Source organism: Nyctibius grandis, chromosome 3 (assembly GCF_013368605.1).
Source record: "Nyctibius grandis isolate bNycGra1 chromosome 3, bNycGra1.pri, whole genome shotgun sequence".
Taxonomy (NCBI): Eukaryota; Metazoa; Chordata; class Aves; order Nyctibiiformes; family Nyctibiidae; genus Nyctibius; species Nyctibius grandis.
Window position 1 is genome coordinate 114,814,252 of NC_090660.1, and position 15,892 is coordinate 114,830,143.

The 15,892-nt window shown below is 52.2% G+C and overlaps 1 protein-coding gene across 2 annotated transcripts in view; it reads left to right on the forward strand.

The window, feature by feature from the left end:
• HSF1 (heat shock transcription factor 1) overlaps positions 1–15,892 on the forward strand; it is a 73,072-nt gene that overhangs the window by 3,430 nt on the left and 53,750 nt on the right. For both annotated transcript variants that reach the window (XM_068395739.1, XM_068395740.1), the window contains exon 2: positions 11,831–11,939. In XM_068395739.1, the coding sequence (XP_068251840.1) occupies positions 11,831–11,939 (109 nt within the window). The remainder of the gene's footprint in view (positions 1–11,830; positions 11,940–15,892) is intronic.

The following is a 15,892-nucleotide window of genomic DNA, read 5'->3' on the forward strand; positions in this document are numbered from 1 at the left end:
GGTGAGGCCACACCTGGAGTAACTGTGGGCAGTTCTGGGCCCCCCAGTTCAAGAGAGACCAGGAGCTACTGGAGAGAGTCCAGGGGAGGGTACGGAGATGGTCCGAGGGCTGGAGCATCTCTGCTGCGAGGAGAGGCTGAGGGAGCTGGGGCTGTTCAGCTGGAGAAGAGCAGACTGAGGGGGATCTTATCAATGCTCACAGATACCTCAGGGGGGTGTCAAGGGGATGGGGCCAGACTCTTCTCAGTGGTGCCCAGTGCCAGGACAAGGGGCAACGGGCACAAGCTGAAACATGGGAAGTTCCATCTGAATATGAGGAGGAACTTCTTGCTGTGAGGGTGCCAGAGCCCTGGCACAGGCTGCCCAGGGAGGGGGGGAGTCTCCTTCTCTGGAGATATTCAAACCCGCCTGAACACGACCCTGTGCAACGTGCTGTGGGTGACCCTGCTTGGGCAGGGGTTGGGCTGGGTGATCTCCAGAGGTGCCTTCCAACCCTTAACCATTCTGTGATTCTGTGATTTGTGACATTTACCTCCCCCTCCAAGGAATGCACTCACCTCAACTCGGAGTTAGCTGCTGCCAAAGAGTGCAGACCACCTTTGCATCTCTGCTAGCGATCGTGGGGCCTCGGTGAGTGCATTCAGCTTTTTGTGATCCACATGTTGTTTTGGGTTTTCTTTCCCTGGATATTTTCCTGTTGAACTGGTGAGTTTTAGTGGCTCATCCTGCTGCCATCACTGCTGGAGGTAATGGGAAAGTGTGCCTGGGGGTGGGAGGAAGAGGGGAACAACCTTTGCCAGTAGCAGCCGCCTGTGTAAGTTGAGTTAGTTGGAGGGTGGGCGGCTTGTGGATCTCTGGAGACCAGGAGATGCTCTGAGATGCTCCTAGAGAAGCTCCTGCTGAGGTGTCTGGCTGCTGTCACGCGTAGACCTCTGTTCTGGCTTGGTAGGCCGCTCTTGGGTTGACACTGGACCTGTTAACAGTGGTAGCTGTAGCACTTGGCCTGTTCCTGGTGAGCTGAGCTTGTGAAAAGCTCAGAGAAGTGCCGGAGAGCAGGGGAAGGAAGCTGTGCCCACTTTGGTGGTGGTGTCTTGGGCTCGTTTATGTGACTCCTCACCCTGTCTGCTGGTGGTTTGATGCTCTCTTCCCTCCTGGCAGCCCTGAGTCTCACCTGGATCCAGAGGGAGTTATACCAGGGAGCTAAAGACGTGGTGCTTAGGGACGTGCTTTAGTGGGGGACTTGGTAGTGTGAGGTTAATGGTTGGACTCGATATCACAGAATCCCAGAATCAATGAGGGTGGAAGAGCCCTCTGGGCTCATCGAGTCCAACCATTGCCCTGACACCACCATGGCAACTAGACCAGGGCACTAAGTGCCACGTCCAGGCTTTTCTTCAACCCCTCCAGAGATGGTGACTCCACCACCTCCCTGGGCAGCCCCTTCCAATGGCTAATGATCCTTGCTGAGAAGAAATGCTTCCTAATGTCCAACTTGAACTTCCCCTGGCCAAGCTTGAGGCTGTGTCCTCTTGTCCTAGCGCTGGTTGCCCAGGAGAAGAGGCCGACTCCCACTGCGCTACAACCTCCCTTCAGGTAGTTGTAGACTGCACTAAGGTCACCTCGGAGCCTCCTCTTCTCCAGGCTAAACACCCCCAGCTCCCTCAGCCGTTCCTCGCAGGTCAGACCCTCCAGACCCTTCCCCAGCTTGGTCGCCCTCCTCTGCACTCGCTCCAACACCTCAATCTCAAGGGTCTTTTCCAACCTAAATGATTCTATGATTCTATTTTATACTGGCAGAAAATTGGTTTTGCTTTGACATCCATGGTCTGGCATGTTGTGGGCTTGGGTGAGCGTTAGGGCCAGCAAAGGTGGGTCAGGGCCACTCCTTGGTGTCCACAGGGTGCTGGATTGGCCTGACCACGGGTGAAACTCTGCCTTATGGAGAAGGTCTGTGAGACAGCAGCGTTTGTCTTGCAGTGGCTGGATACTGGTGGTAGTTTTGGCCCCTCCTAAGTTAAATCACCTCAGTGAAGAGGCAAATAGACACCTGCTCAAGAGCAGGCAGGGTTGGGGTCTCCCCTTGGTGGTGGTGAGTCCATACATCAGCACGAGCTGGAGCGTACCCCATGAGAGGTTTGCAGATGCAAGAGGGTGGGGGTGAGGTGGGGAGGGGTGTATTCTCTCCCACTCTGCCCGGGTTGTCCTGTCCACCTTGTGGACAGTCTTGTGAAGTCTTCAGAGCATCATCCCCTGTTAGAGGGAAGGGATACAGCCTTGGGTAAACCAGCCACTAACACTTTGCTATTACATTACTCATCTCGAAGGGAGCATTGGGTTCTGAGCCATCAGCTCGGTTCTCTTCACTTGGGGTACGGGGACAAAGGAGGTGAGGAGGGAGGGAGGGAGAGCGTGAGGAGGGAGGGAGAACGTGAGGAGGGAGGGAGAACATGAAGAAACTCCTGACACGGAGAGTTAGGAGGAAGTCGTGAAATTTAGTATTCGACCCAGGCAGTTGCTCTTGTCCAAGTCTGATGCCTGAATTTAGAATCTGCTGAGCTTAGGGTTGTGGAGCCTGAGCATCAGCCCTTGTATCAGCAGACTGAATGCAACCACCCGCTGCTGGCAAACCCCACATCCTCATTTCTGCTGCAGCAGGAGCCTGGATTCTAGTCCAGGACAGTCCATGGAGTGAGGCACAAGGTGCTCCAGCAAGGCCATGGGTGTCACAGCCCAATATCAGCACATAAATGACCCTAAGGCTTGCCCTGATTTAAATCACACCTAGAGAGCTGGCTGGGCTCTTTGAGAGGGTGACTCAGATGTGCAGAGCAGCCACACGTGGAGCCCCAAGGCCCCCATGGCACGCCGATCTTCAGCAGAGTATGAATCACAGAATCAACCAGGTTGGAAGAGCCCTCTGGGCTCATCGAGTCCAACCATTGCCCTGACACCACCATGGCAACTAGACCAGGGCACTAAGTGCCATGGCCAGGCTTTTCTTCAACCCCTCCAGAGATGGGGACTCCACCACCTCCCTGGGCAGCCCCTTCCAGTGTCTAATGACCCTTGCTGAGAAGAAATGCTTCCTAATGTCCAACCTGACCCTCCCCTGGCCAAGCTTGAGGCTGTGTCCTCTTGTCCTATCGCTGGTTGCCTGGGAGAAGAGGCCGACTCCCACTGCGCTCCAACCTCCCTTCAGGTAGTTGTAGACTGCACTAAGGTCACCTCTGAGCCTCCTCTTCTCCAGGCTAAACACCCCCAGCTCCCTCAGCCGTTCCTCACAGGTCAGACCCTCCAGACCCTTCCCCAGCTTGGTCGCCCTCCTCTGCACTCGCTCCAACACCTCAACATCTCTCTTGAAGTGCGGGGCCCACAACTGGACACAGGATTCAAGGTGTGGCCTCACCAGTGCCGAGCACAGAGGGACGATCCCTTCCCCAGACCGGCTGGCTACACTATTCCTGATAGAGGCCAGGATGCCATTGGCCTTCTTGGCCACCTGGGCACACTGCTGGCTCATGTTTAGCCGGCTGTCGATCAGCACCCCCAGGGCTCTTTCCGCCGGGCCGGAATGGGTGAGCTGCTGTTTCCCTGCAGTCGTGTTTCAGTCCGATGCCTCTGTTAATGCTCTCGGACAGCGGAGGGGAGCAGAGCGCATGAAATAACCTCAGCAGCGGCTTGTTGTGCCTGTAAACACGTCCACGCTTTCTGCACAGCTTGCCAAATTCGAGGCCGGTTCTCACGAGGTCAGTGCCGAGGTCCTCGCCTGTGCTAGGAAAATTACTCTTTGCTGAAACAGTCTGTCACCAGCTGGGTCCTTCAAGAACAGGATTCTTGGTGGCTTAACTCTTGGTGTGCGGGAGGCACCACGTCCCTTCCTACTGTCCTCAAAACCGGTGTTATCTCAAGGCAAGGTAGTAGCTTTGGTGAAGGATTGTACGGAGAATCCGACTGTAGAGCTGGAGATGAGGGATGGGGAGAAGCATTGCAGTACCGGCGTTCTTCTAAAGACTTCTGATTTATGGTCTGTGAGAGTTAACTGAAATTAAGGAATCAGGAGGAGGAAGGGTTTGTAGCTGCCAAGTAGTGAACAGGGGAAATGTGAGGTTTTATCTTATATAGGGCTGGAGCCCCTCTGCTGTGGAGGATGAGAGAGCTGGGGCTGTTCAGCCTGGAGAAGAGAAGGCTCCAGGGAGACCTTCCAGCACCTTCCAGTGCCTGAAGGGGCTACAGGAAAGCGGGAGAGGGGCTTTTGACAAGGGCCTGGAGTGACAGGACGAGGGGGAACGGTTTTAAAGTGCAAGAGGGGAGATTGAGATGAGATGTGAGGAAGCAATTCTTTGGTGTGAGGGTGGTGAGAGCCTGGCCCAGGTTGCCCAGAGCAGCTGTGGCTGCCCCCTCCCTGGCAGTGTTCAAGGGCAGGTTGGATGGGGCTGGGAGCAACGTGGTCTGGTGGAAGGTGTCCCTGCCTGTGGCAGGGGGTTGGGACTGGATGGTCTTTAAGGTCCCTTCCAACCCAAACCAGAGTCACAGAATCCCAGAATCAATGAGGTTGGAAGAGCCCTCTGGGCTCATAGAGTCCAACCATTGCCCTGACACCACCATGGCAACTAGACCAGGGCACTAAGTGCCATGGCCAGGCTTTTCTTAAACCCCTCCAGAGATGGTGACTCCACCACCTCCCTGGGCAGCCCCTTCCAATGGCTAATGACCCTTGCTGAGAAGAAATGCTTCCTAATGCCCAACCTGACCCTCCCCTGGCCAAGCTTGAGGCTGTGTCCTCTTGTCCTATCACTACTTGCCTGGGAGAAGAGACCGACTCCCACTGCGCTCCAACCTCCCTTCAGGTAGTTGTAGACTGCACTAAGGTCACCTCTGAGCCTCCTCTTCTCCAGGCTAAACACCCCCAGCTCCCTCAGCCATTCCTATGCTCCCTCATGGTTCCTCAACCAGTCTGTGATTCCATGTCCTTCTACTATGGCATCGCCCTGTCCCTGGTCACAGGATCCTGCCCCATGTTTGCACTGACTCTGGTTCTTGTTAAACCCTTTCAAGAACCACCTTAACATGCTAATACCTGATTTTCTTCGTTTTCTGCTGTATTAGGGTTAAGGCTGCTCCTGGAGGTGTTTGGTGGGAGCTGCTGCTGGCTGAGGGGAAGTGCAGATGCGCACGATGGAGCTGGGGAGGCAGAGCAGCGAGTCGTGCCTTCCTTCCTCGTGCCTCATTGAGCTGTAACCTCTTGGGAGCAGGAGAGAGATTCAGATAAATTGTGTGGACTAGAACGTGATGTGTGCTGGGTGGTGATGTTGGCTGCGGTTGCTGATCACAGCAACGCGATCAGGGGTTGGCTCAGCTTGATGCAGAGCTGGAGGAAACTTTATCCTGGTGGATGTCGCCAGTTTTCCCCGTTTTTTCTGCATTTTTGCTCATCGGAGAGGAGCAACGCTGTCAACTCTGTGCATGGGCGATTGGTGCTGAGTGCACAGAGCGCTGAAATGCTGGTTTTAACTGGAAAAAGTCTAGGGAAGTGATCGTCCCTCTGTACTCGGCACTGGTGAGGCCGCACCTTGAATCTTGTGTCCAGTTGTGGGCCCCGCACTTCAAGAAAGATGTTGAGGTATTGGAGCAAGTGTAGAGGAGGGCGACCAAGGTGGGGAAGGGTCTGGAGGGTCTGAGCTGCGAGGAACGGCTGAGGGAGCTGGGGGTGTTTAACCTGGAGAAGAGGAGGCTCAGAGGTGACCTTAGTGCAGTCTACAACTACCTGAAGGGAGGTTGTAGCGCAGTGGGAGTCGGCCTCTTCTCCCGGGCAACCAGCAACAGGACAAGAGGACACAGCCTCAAGCTTGGCCAGGGGAGGGTCAGGTTGGACATGAGGAAGCATTTCTTCTCAGCAAGGGTCATTAGGCATTGGAAGGGGCTGCCCAGGGAGGTGGTGGAGTCACCATCTCTGGAGGGGTTTAAGAAAAGCCTGGCCATGGCACTTAGTGCCCTGGTCTAGTTGCCATGGTGGTGTCAGGGCAATGGTTGGACTTGACGATCCCAGAGGGCTCTTCCAACCTCATTGATTAATTGATTCTGTGAAGGCATCAGTATCGCAGAGCCTCATCTTGCCAGGAGACTGGAGTAAGTCCTGCAAAAGCTGCAATTAGGAGCGGTCTGACCCTACTCATATGAAATGCAAGTCATGCAAGTAAGTGGTTTTTGCTGTCTTCTGGGAATTCGTTAGTTATGCCCACAAGTAGTTGTTTCTTATGAACTTCATCAGGGTACTTTTTCCTGCTTCCAAACCAAAACCACACTTCTGTGCTGTTTTTTTACGTGTGTGTGAGCTCAGTTACCTGATCTGGTTCGCAGCGTGGTCCTCAGAACCCAGACGGGTTTTGGCAGCGCTGCGTGTGAGTCAGGAACAAGCAGTGGTGGGGCCTGAATGCCTTAAGCTGATACGGTGATGTAGAGTAGCAATATGAAACTGTGGTCTGAAAGTTATGTTTCCCTTAGCCCAGGAGAACTGCAGCTGGATAAAGATAAAGATAAATCACAGAATCACAGAATCGATGAGGTTGGAAGAGCCCTCTGGGCTCATCGGGTCCAACCATTGCCCTGACACCACCATGGCAACTAGACCAGGGCACTAAGTGCCATGTCCAGGCTTTTCTTCAACCCCTCCAGAGATGGTGACTCCACCACCTCCCTGGGCAGCCCCTTCCAATGCCTAATGACCCTTGCTGAGAAGAAATGCTTCCTCATGTCCAACCTGACCCTCCCCTGGCCAAGCTTGAGGCTGTGTCCTCTTGTCCTAGCGCTGGTTGCCTGGGAGAAGAGGCTGACTCCCACCCCGCTCCAACCTCCCTTCAGGTAGTTGTAGACTGCACTAAGGTCACCTCTGAGCCTCCTCTTCTCCAGACTAAACACCCCCAGCTCCCTCAGCCGTTCCTCGTAGGTCAGACCCTCCAGACCCTTCCCCAGCTTGGTCGCCCTCCTCTGCACTCGCTCCAACACCTCAACATCTTTCTTGAAGTGCGGGACACTTTTGGGGGCACCTCCTTTTGGGGCACCTCCTTTTTTGTCCACCAGATGAATAAATGGTGTCTCAAGGCTTTGCAGGAGGAGAATGGGAAGAGCAGAAGGGTGCCAGTGCAGATGTGGAGACCTGGAGGATGCAGTGGGTGGTCAGAGCCCGTCTAGACTAGGAGTGAGCATGGTGCTGGCCGACACGGTGAAAATGTCTAGTGTTACATGAGTCATTTTGACTTCACGTTGTCCCCCTCTTAGGGAGAGCTGAGGCTCCTGACAAAACAACCTGATCTGTCCTAAAATGTTTGATGCTGTCTGAACTAGACTTGGAACACGTCAAGACAAAAGGATACCAAAATTACGCAAGATAAGCTGTGTCTCAATTACTGGCATAACTCTTGCCCTACCTTGTGAAGAGATCTGCCTGCATTGCGTCTTCCCTTTCAGCAAACCCTGAGAACTGCTGGGAAACGGGCCAGCTCCTGTGCTGTCCCGCTGCGTCACATCATTAACACCAAGCGTGGGTCCAGCAAGCAAAGCGCGCGGGTGTCCAACAGGTGAATTTCAGCTTGGGGCGGGGGGGACTTCTTCCAGTCCCAGGAGGTGAGATCCTTGGGTTTGCGTCCCCTAGCAGCGAGGCACAAGTGGGGTTTACAACAGGAGGCCCGTCACCCCCTTTCTGCCACATAGTCACCCCAAGGAAGATGCTTAACCTCATTTGTATAAGCTATTTGATTTTAAGAGGAGCATTAAGGACTAACTAGTCTGACCTTGATGGTTGCCTTGACCTTGCAGTCTACAACTACCTGCAGTCTACAACTACCTGAAGGGAGGTTGTAGTGCAGTGGGAGTCGGCCTCTTCTCCCAGGCAACCAGCGATAGGACAAGAGGACACAGCCTCAAGCTTGGCCAGGGGAGGTTCAGGTTGGACATCAGGAAGCATTTCTTCTCAGCAAGGGTCATTAGCCATTGGAAGGGGCTGCCCAGGGAGGTGGTGGAGTCACCATCTCTGGAGGGGTTTAAGACAAGACTGGACGTGGCACTTAGTGCCCTGGTCTAGTTGCCATGGTGGTGTGAGGGCAACGGTTGGACTCGATGAGCCCAGAGGGCTCTTCCAACCTCATTGATTCTGTGATTCTGTTTGAAGTGCTTAGGAAATGATTCTGAAGAGGAGGGAATAACTAAAGCCGTAGAAGTAAATGGAAATGGGATAAAATACAACATAGATTTCCCAGAAATTCATTGTACCTCCTCACCTCTCCTCTGGACATGAAATCCTTTTCTGGGTGAAGGAGTTGGGGCAGATCTAATGTGTCTGGACTTCTGCAAAGCATTTGATACTCTGCCACATGGAAAATCATAAATGAAAGTGGAGAAGATGAGGATTAATACAAGAATTGTGGGGGAGGACTGGCTAAAGCAGAGAGAACAATTGGTTTTCGGAGGGTCGCTCCAGTCTGGAGAGAGGTCGTGGCAGAGCTGCTCCAAGATGAAATCTTGGAACAGTCTTTTTGACTGCGGTTTTTGTAATGACTTTGGCACAGAAGGTGTGTCGAGAAAATTTTCACAGAAGACTGTTGGGCTTTGTTAACACAGCAAAGACCTGGGATGCTGTGCAGAAGAAACCAGATGACCTTGAGGAGTGGAACAATAGAAATGAGGCAGAATTTGGTTAATGCCTGTGCAGGGTTGATTTAGTCCTAAGTGTGCAAACAATCCTGTCACTTACAGACAATTTAATTCAGGTTGGTTTCCCTGAAAGCCTCTTACATATCTCAGACTTCTGCCCTTCCAGTTTACTGCCAAGTCTTCTACCACTTTGCAGCAGCTGCTCTGAGCAACGGTAGCCCTGTGTTGGGCATGTGCATGTGCCGATTGGTGTTGGAGTGACACCAGGATGGGAGAAGAGCTGGTTGAGCGAAAGGTAGTTGGTGTGAGTCCAAGAAAATGTGCATTTGTGTGTCCAGAGAAGGGCAACGGGGCTGGGGAAGGGTCTGGAGCACAAGTGTGATGGGAGCGGCTGAGGGACCTGGGGGGGTTTAGCCTGGAGAAGAGGAGGCTGAGGGGAGACCTTCTCGCTCCCTACAACTGCCTGAAAGGAGGGTGTAGCGAGGGGGGTTCGGTCTCTTCTCCCAGGTAGCGAGAGGAACCGGCCTCAAGTTGTGCCAGGGGAGGGTTAGATTGGAGATGAGGGACAATTTCTTCACGGAAAGGGTTGTCAAGCGCTGGAACAGGCTGCCCAGGGAGGTGGTGGAGTCACCATCTCTGGAGGGGTTTAAGAAAAGCCTGGCCATGGCACTTAGTGGCCTGGTCTAGTTGCCATGGTGGTGTCAAGGCAATGGTTGGACTCGATGAGCCCAGAGGGCTCTTCCAACCTGGTTGATTCTGTGATTCTGTAACATACTGCGAAAGGCTGTAGTGCTGTGGAGTGCACAGAGAAGACCACCAGCAAACTCCATTGTCTTAGGGGGCAAAAAAGCAAGAGCTGTGGAGTGGAGCAAATCCAGCAAAAGAAAAAGGCTTGGAATGGGACTCAAAGATGTTTATTGTGGGTTTCTGTCTTTAGGAGACGGCCGGTGTGCACTTCCTTCCTTCATTGCCATCTTTCTGTTGCGTTTTTTTTTTTTACTAGAATCAACTCAGAGTACTCGTAAGTATTGGATAAGGAGTAAAGGGCCTTAAGGAAAACAAATAGTCAAATGCGGGTGAATCCTCTGAAGGAGTAATGACCATCCGTGGACCAAAAAGCCCAGGCTGCAACTTCTTATAAATCACAGAATCCCAGACTGGTTTGGGTTGAAGGGACCTTAAAGCCCATCCAGTCCCAACCCCCTGCCACGCGCAGGGACACCTTCCACCAGACCAGGTTGCTCCCAGCCCCATCCAACCTGGCCTTGAACCCTGCCAGGGAGGGGGCAGCCACAGCTTCTCTGGGCAACCTGGGCCAGGCTCTCACCACCCTCACACCAAAGAATTGCTTCCTCACATCTCATCTCAGTCTCCCCTCTTGCAGTTTAAAACCGTTCCCCCTTGTCCTGTCACTCCATGCCCTTGTCAAAAGCCCCTCTCCAGCTTTCCTGTAGCCCCTTCAGGTACTGGAAGGTGCTAGAAGGTCGTAACCTGGTCTGATATTAAAGGACCCCCTGCTTGTGAAGGTACTTTCATTTAGTTGCTTGTGAATTGAGGGGGTTTGGAGTTCTGGAGGCACCATCCCTCTGCTGTCGGGTGGGTGGTCTGGCCAGGTCCTGCCGCTTTTCTTTTGAAGTAAGTCTGCTCCATGGCCGCGCAATGGCTGGACAGCATCTCGTCGGGCTCAGCTCTCCTCTGGTGCTCCTGCCAGCACTCTGTGCTGGTGGTACATGGGATGATCTTAGCAGGAGGATGGAGCAGGACTTCGTCATGGAAGAAAATCCAGGTTGTAAAATGCATTCGGAGTTCTTGTGTCGCTTTGCCAGAATGAAAATCCCTCCCTTTGCCGCTCTGCAGATGCTTGTGTTGACAGGATAATTCCTGCTCAGCGTGCCAGAGAGGTAATAGGAACCACACCTGATAAAACGGCACCGCAGACCTCAAAGTGGCTGGAATGTGATCCTGACTACTAGTCAAGATAGCGATAATAGTCAAAATAACTAGTTATTCTTGGCATGTGGTGTTCTGTCGGTGATAACTCCGACAGCAGAAGTACCTCAGGGTTTGGAGGTGCAGGAATGCTTCCTCCCAACTCTTGCCTACTCCTACTTTTTAAATCAACATGTAGAAAATATTCATTAGACACAGTGAAAAATTAAAACTTATTAGTCAGTGTTGCTTTCAGGTGCTCTGGACCTCTCGTGGGCACGGCGAGGTGCCCGAGACTGGCAGGACACTGAGTTGTCTTCATTTGTTTGCAGATGTTGATGTGTAGCATCAGGCTAGCCTGGTTGTCTTGATTTGCTCAAAAGGTCGTTGGCTGTTGCTGTAGATACGAAAACAAGTTAATTGGGACAAGTTGGGGAATTAATAGATCTGCAGTTGTGCAAATGGGATGCCATTGGCCTTCTTGCCCAGGTGGCCAAGAAGGCCAATGGCATCCTGGCCTCTATCAGGACTAGTGTAGCCAGCTGGGCTGGGGAAGGGATCGTCCCTCTGTACTCGGCACTGGTGAGGCCGCACCTTGAATCCTGTGTCCAGTTGTGGGCCCCGCACTTCAAGAGAGATGTTGAGGTGTTGGAGCGAGTGCAGAGGAGGGTGACCAAGGTGGGGAAGGGTCTGGAGGGTCTGACCTGCGAGGAACGGCTGAGGGAGCTGGGGGTGTTTAGCCTGGAGAAGAGGAGGCTCAGAGGTGACCTTAGTGCAGTCTACAACTACCTGAAGGGAGGTTGTAGCGCAGTGGGAGTCGGCCTCTTCTCCCAGGCAACCAGCGACAGCACAAGAGGACACAGCCTCAAGCTTGGCCAGGGGAGGGTCAGGTTGGACATTAGGAAGCATTTCTTCTCAGCAAGGGTCATTAGCCATTGGAAGGGGCTGCCCAGGGAGGTGGTGGAGTCACCATCTCTGGAGGGGTTTAAGAAAAGCCTGGCCATGGCACTTAGTGCCCTGGTCTAGTTGCCATGGTGGTGTCAGGGCAATGGTTGGACTCGATGATCCCAGAGGGCTCTTCCATCCTCATTGGTTCTGTGATAAACTACATTCTGAGGGTCTCCAAGAGATGGGGCCGATACTGATCTCACCCACAGCAACGTAGAATTTATATTTGTGAAATGAAAAGGCAGGTGGACTTCTCTGTGTACTGGTGGTTGATAATGTTTCCTTTTGTTTTGTGTTTTTTTGACAGAGTGGAAACAGCTTCCATGTGTTTGACCAAGGCCAGTTTGCCAAGGAGGTCCTTCCAAAGTACTTCAAACATAACAACATGGCCAGCTTTGTCCGTCAGCTCAATATGTGTAAGTATCTCCCGGGCAGCTCGGGGTGCAAAGAGTAAAGTTCATCCTGCAGTAAGGTTCCCTTTTTCTGCCCAGGTTTAATGTAGGGACGTTTTGTTGAGTTGGGAGTGTTTGCTAGCTTGGCAGTCACTTTTTGAGGACCAAGTGGTAGTTTGAAGCTTGGCCTCTGCTGTGGAGGAGTAACAACTTGTAAAACTGAAAACTCTGCTAGAGGTAAAGAACTTAGTGCCCTGGTCTAGTTGCCATGGTGGTGTCAGGGCAACAGTTGGACTCGATGATCCCAGAGGTCTCTTCCAACCTGGTTGATTCTCTGAACTTCAGACTCTCAGTCTTCTTTTTTCTTGATATTCCCTGATTATTAGCACAGGAATTCTGAACGCTTTCCTTGTGTTTGTCCACCATTCACGTTTGTGACTGCACTCTTCGCTGTCCTGTGTCACGGAGGAGGACCTCCTCCCGAATTCTTCCAGTGAGACAGGACCACCACATCTGACAACTTCACAGAATCCCAGAATCAATGAGGTTGGAAGAGCCCTCTGGGCTCATCGAGTCCAACCATTGCCCTGACACCACCATGGCAACTAGACCAGGGCACTAAGTGCCATGTCCAGGCTTTTCTTAAACCCCTCCAGAGATGGTGACTCCACCACCTCCCTGGGCAGCCCCTTCCAATGGCTAATGACCCTTGCTGAGAAGAAATGCTTCCTCATGTCCAACCTGACCCTGCCCTGGCCAAGCTTGAGGCTGTGTCCTCTTCTCCTATCACTAGTTGCCTGGGAGAAGAGGCCAACTCCCACTCCACTACAACTTGGCCATTTTCTACTCACTTTCTTGAGGGAATGTTGCTGCCAGCATCATGTGGAGCAGGCGTTGTCTGAGCTTACTCTTCTAAACAGCAATTTAAAAAAAAAAATCCACAGAATCACAGCAGAGTAGGGCTGGAGGGACCTCACAATCCTTTAGTCCAATCCTCTGCTTCAAGGCAGGCTCAGCTACCTCTGTGTTGTTCCTCATGGCTTTGCATCTAACCTATTTCTCCCGAGCCTCCAGTACTCAAGATTCCATAAGTTCATCAAGGAAATGCTGGTGTAAGGATAGCGAAGCAGTGGAGTTGATTGCTGGATGCCTAACCCAAACCTTCCCAGCTACAGTGTCAATCCTCCACTTCTTTCCTATCTACTCTGGACATAAAGAGATTTATTCCTTTTTCCTTTGCTTCAGCCTTTGTGTCTTTGAAAACTTTAAACTCTCCTCAACCCTCTCTTTTTTTTTTTTTTAGAGTAAACAGCCTGTTTTTTTCATTCTCATAGGTTGTTTTTCCAGCCTTTGGTCATTTGCATTCCTTTCTGAACTGACTTTGTTCCATCTCTTTGTTGAAGTGCAGTGGCCAACGTTGGGTGTATCACTGAAGAGCATAAAAAGAGTAATTTCTGTGTAGTAGGTCGAGAGGTTCTCCTCCCCCCTCTACTCTGCCCTGGTGAGGCCGCATCTGGAATACTGTGTCCAGTTCTGGGCCCCTCAGTTCAAGAAGGACAGGGAACTGCTAGAGAGAGTCCAGCGCAGAGCCACGGAGATGATTAAGGGAGTGGAACATCTCCCTTATGAGGAGAGGCTGAGGGAACTTGGAGAAGAGGAGACTGAGGGGTGACCTCATTAATATTTATAAATATGTAAAGGGCAAGTGTCATGAGGATGGAGCCAGGCTCTTCTCAGTGACATCCATTGACAGGACAAGGGGCAATGGATGCAAGGTAGAGCAGAGGAAGTTAAACCTCAACATGAGGAAGAACTTCTTTACTGTGAGGGTTACAGAGCACTGGCACAGGCTGCCCAGAGAGGGTGTGGAGTCTCCTCTGGAGACTTTCAAGCCCCGTCTGGATGCGTTCCTGTGGTGTTGGAGCGAGTCCAGAGGAGGGTGACCAAGGTGGTGAAGGTCTGGAGGATCTGACCTCCAAGGAACGGCTGAGAGAGCTGGGGGTGTTTAGCCTGGAGAAGAGGAGGCTCAGAGGTGACCTTAGTGCAGTCTACAACTACCTGAAGGGAGGTTGTAGCGCAGTGGGAGTCGGCCTCTTCTCCCGGGCAACCAGTGATAGGACAAGAGGACACAGCCTCAAGCTTCACCAGGGGAGGGTCAGGTTGGACATTAGGAAGCATTTCTTCTCAGCAAGGGTCATTAGCCATTGGAAGGGGCTGCCCAGGGAGGTGGTGGAGTCACCATCTCTGGAGGGGTTTAAGAAAAGCCTGGCCATGGCACTTAGTGCCCTGGTCTAGTTGCCATGGTGGTGTCAGGGCAATGGTTGGACTCGATGATCCCAGAGGGCTCTTCCAACCTCATTGATTCTGGGATTCTGTGTGTAACCTGCCCTAGATTGGCCCTGCTCTGGCAGGGGGTTGGACTGGATGATCTCCAGAGGTCCCTTCCAACCCCTGCATTTTGTGATTCTGTGACTGTCCAAAGCTTTTGCTGTTCTGACCGAGTATCTCCATGCTACCGCTTCCCTGCCCTCCACTAAGCAACCAATATTCTTTTCCTCCACGCTCCCCCCTCCCGGTTTTCCAACCTCACACCACTTAATCCTCCTGTTACCCTTCGGATCCGCAAGGAAATCGAGCCCTGCCTGACCGTGTAACTGCTCCGGGATTGATGGGTGCGTTTGGAGCTGCTCTTTCCTGCCAGCTCGCGGGATTATCCCCGAGACGTTGCTTCACGGCAGTCTGCTCCGCTTCCTCCCCGCGCACACCGGCCTGCATTTACCTCTTGGCTGCGGGTCCTTGTGATAGGCAGCGACATAAAGGATGCCTTTCATACACCTCTCCCGTGGAGGTTATATCAGGGATTAACTTTAATGCTCCAGATGTGGGCTGCAGAGAGCATTCCGATGTTATTAGAGAGGATGACATTTTCATTACCTTTCAACACCAGCTCTTTGAGTAGCTGTGGGGCACAGGCTGTGCTGCGTGACCGGGGGCCTTTAGATTTTAAGGATCGCTTGAATAACCGAAAACTGGCTAATATCACTACAATAACGTGTAATTTCTCTAAATCACTTTCTGCTGCGAGTACAGGAAGCTTTTTTATTTTTTTTTACCCACAGCTGTGGTCTGAGCAACTTAAATAACTCTTGATTTATTCGAGCGGTTTACAAAAACGCTGAGATCCAAAAATACTTTGATGCTGCACTCTGTTCTTGAGTGGCTTTTAGGTGTTTTAAGTACATCTGAAGACTTTGGTGCATAACTTCTGCCTGAGCTGTTGAGGAGGCACTTTGTGCCCTGCCCTTCTCCACGCAGCAGAGGAATTGCACTGTCACCCTCACCAGAAGGCTGCGTCGCTGCGGGAAGTACAAAAGCGGCGCTTGTCGCTGTAGTTCTGGGGATTGTTTTTAATTGTCACGTATTAGAATGAGAAAAATGATGTGGATTTATATTTCTTAAGGTGGAGTATAGAATCTTCGAATGGTTTGGGTTGGAAGAGACCTTAAAACCCATCCAGTCCCACCCCCCTGCCACGGGCAGGGACACCTTCCACCAGACCAGGTTGCTCCCAGCCCCATCCAACCTGCCCTTGAACCCTGCCAGGGAGGGGGCAGCCACAGCTTCTCTGGGCAACCTGGGCCAGGCTCTCACCACCCTCACACCAAAGAATTGCTTCCTCACATCTCATCTCCATCTCCCCTCTCTCAGTTTAAAACCGTTCCCCCTCGTCCTGTCACTCCAGGCCCTTGTCAAAAGCCCCTCTCCCGCTTTCCTGTAGCCCCTTCAGGCACTGGAAGGTGCTAGAAGGTCTCCCCGGAGCCTTCTCTTCTCCAGGCTGAACAGCCCCAGCTCTCTCAGCCTGTCTTCATAGGAGACTAGTTAAAAAATAATCTTAGGCTTTAATATAAAGGTGAGTAGATCGTTAACTTGAATGTCTGCTTCAGGACAACTAACCCTGTTTGCAGAGAACAGCAGAG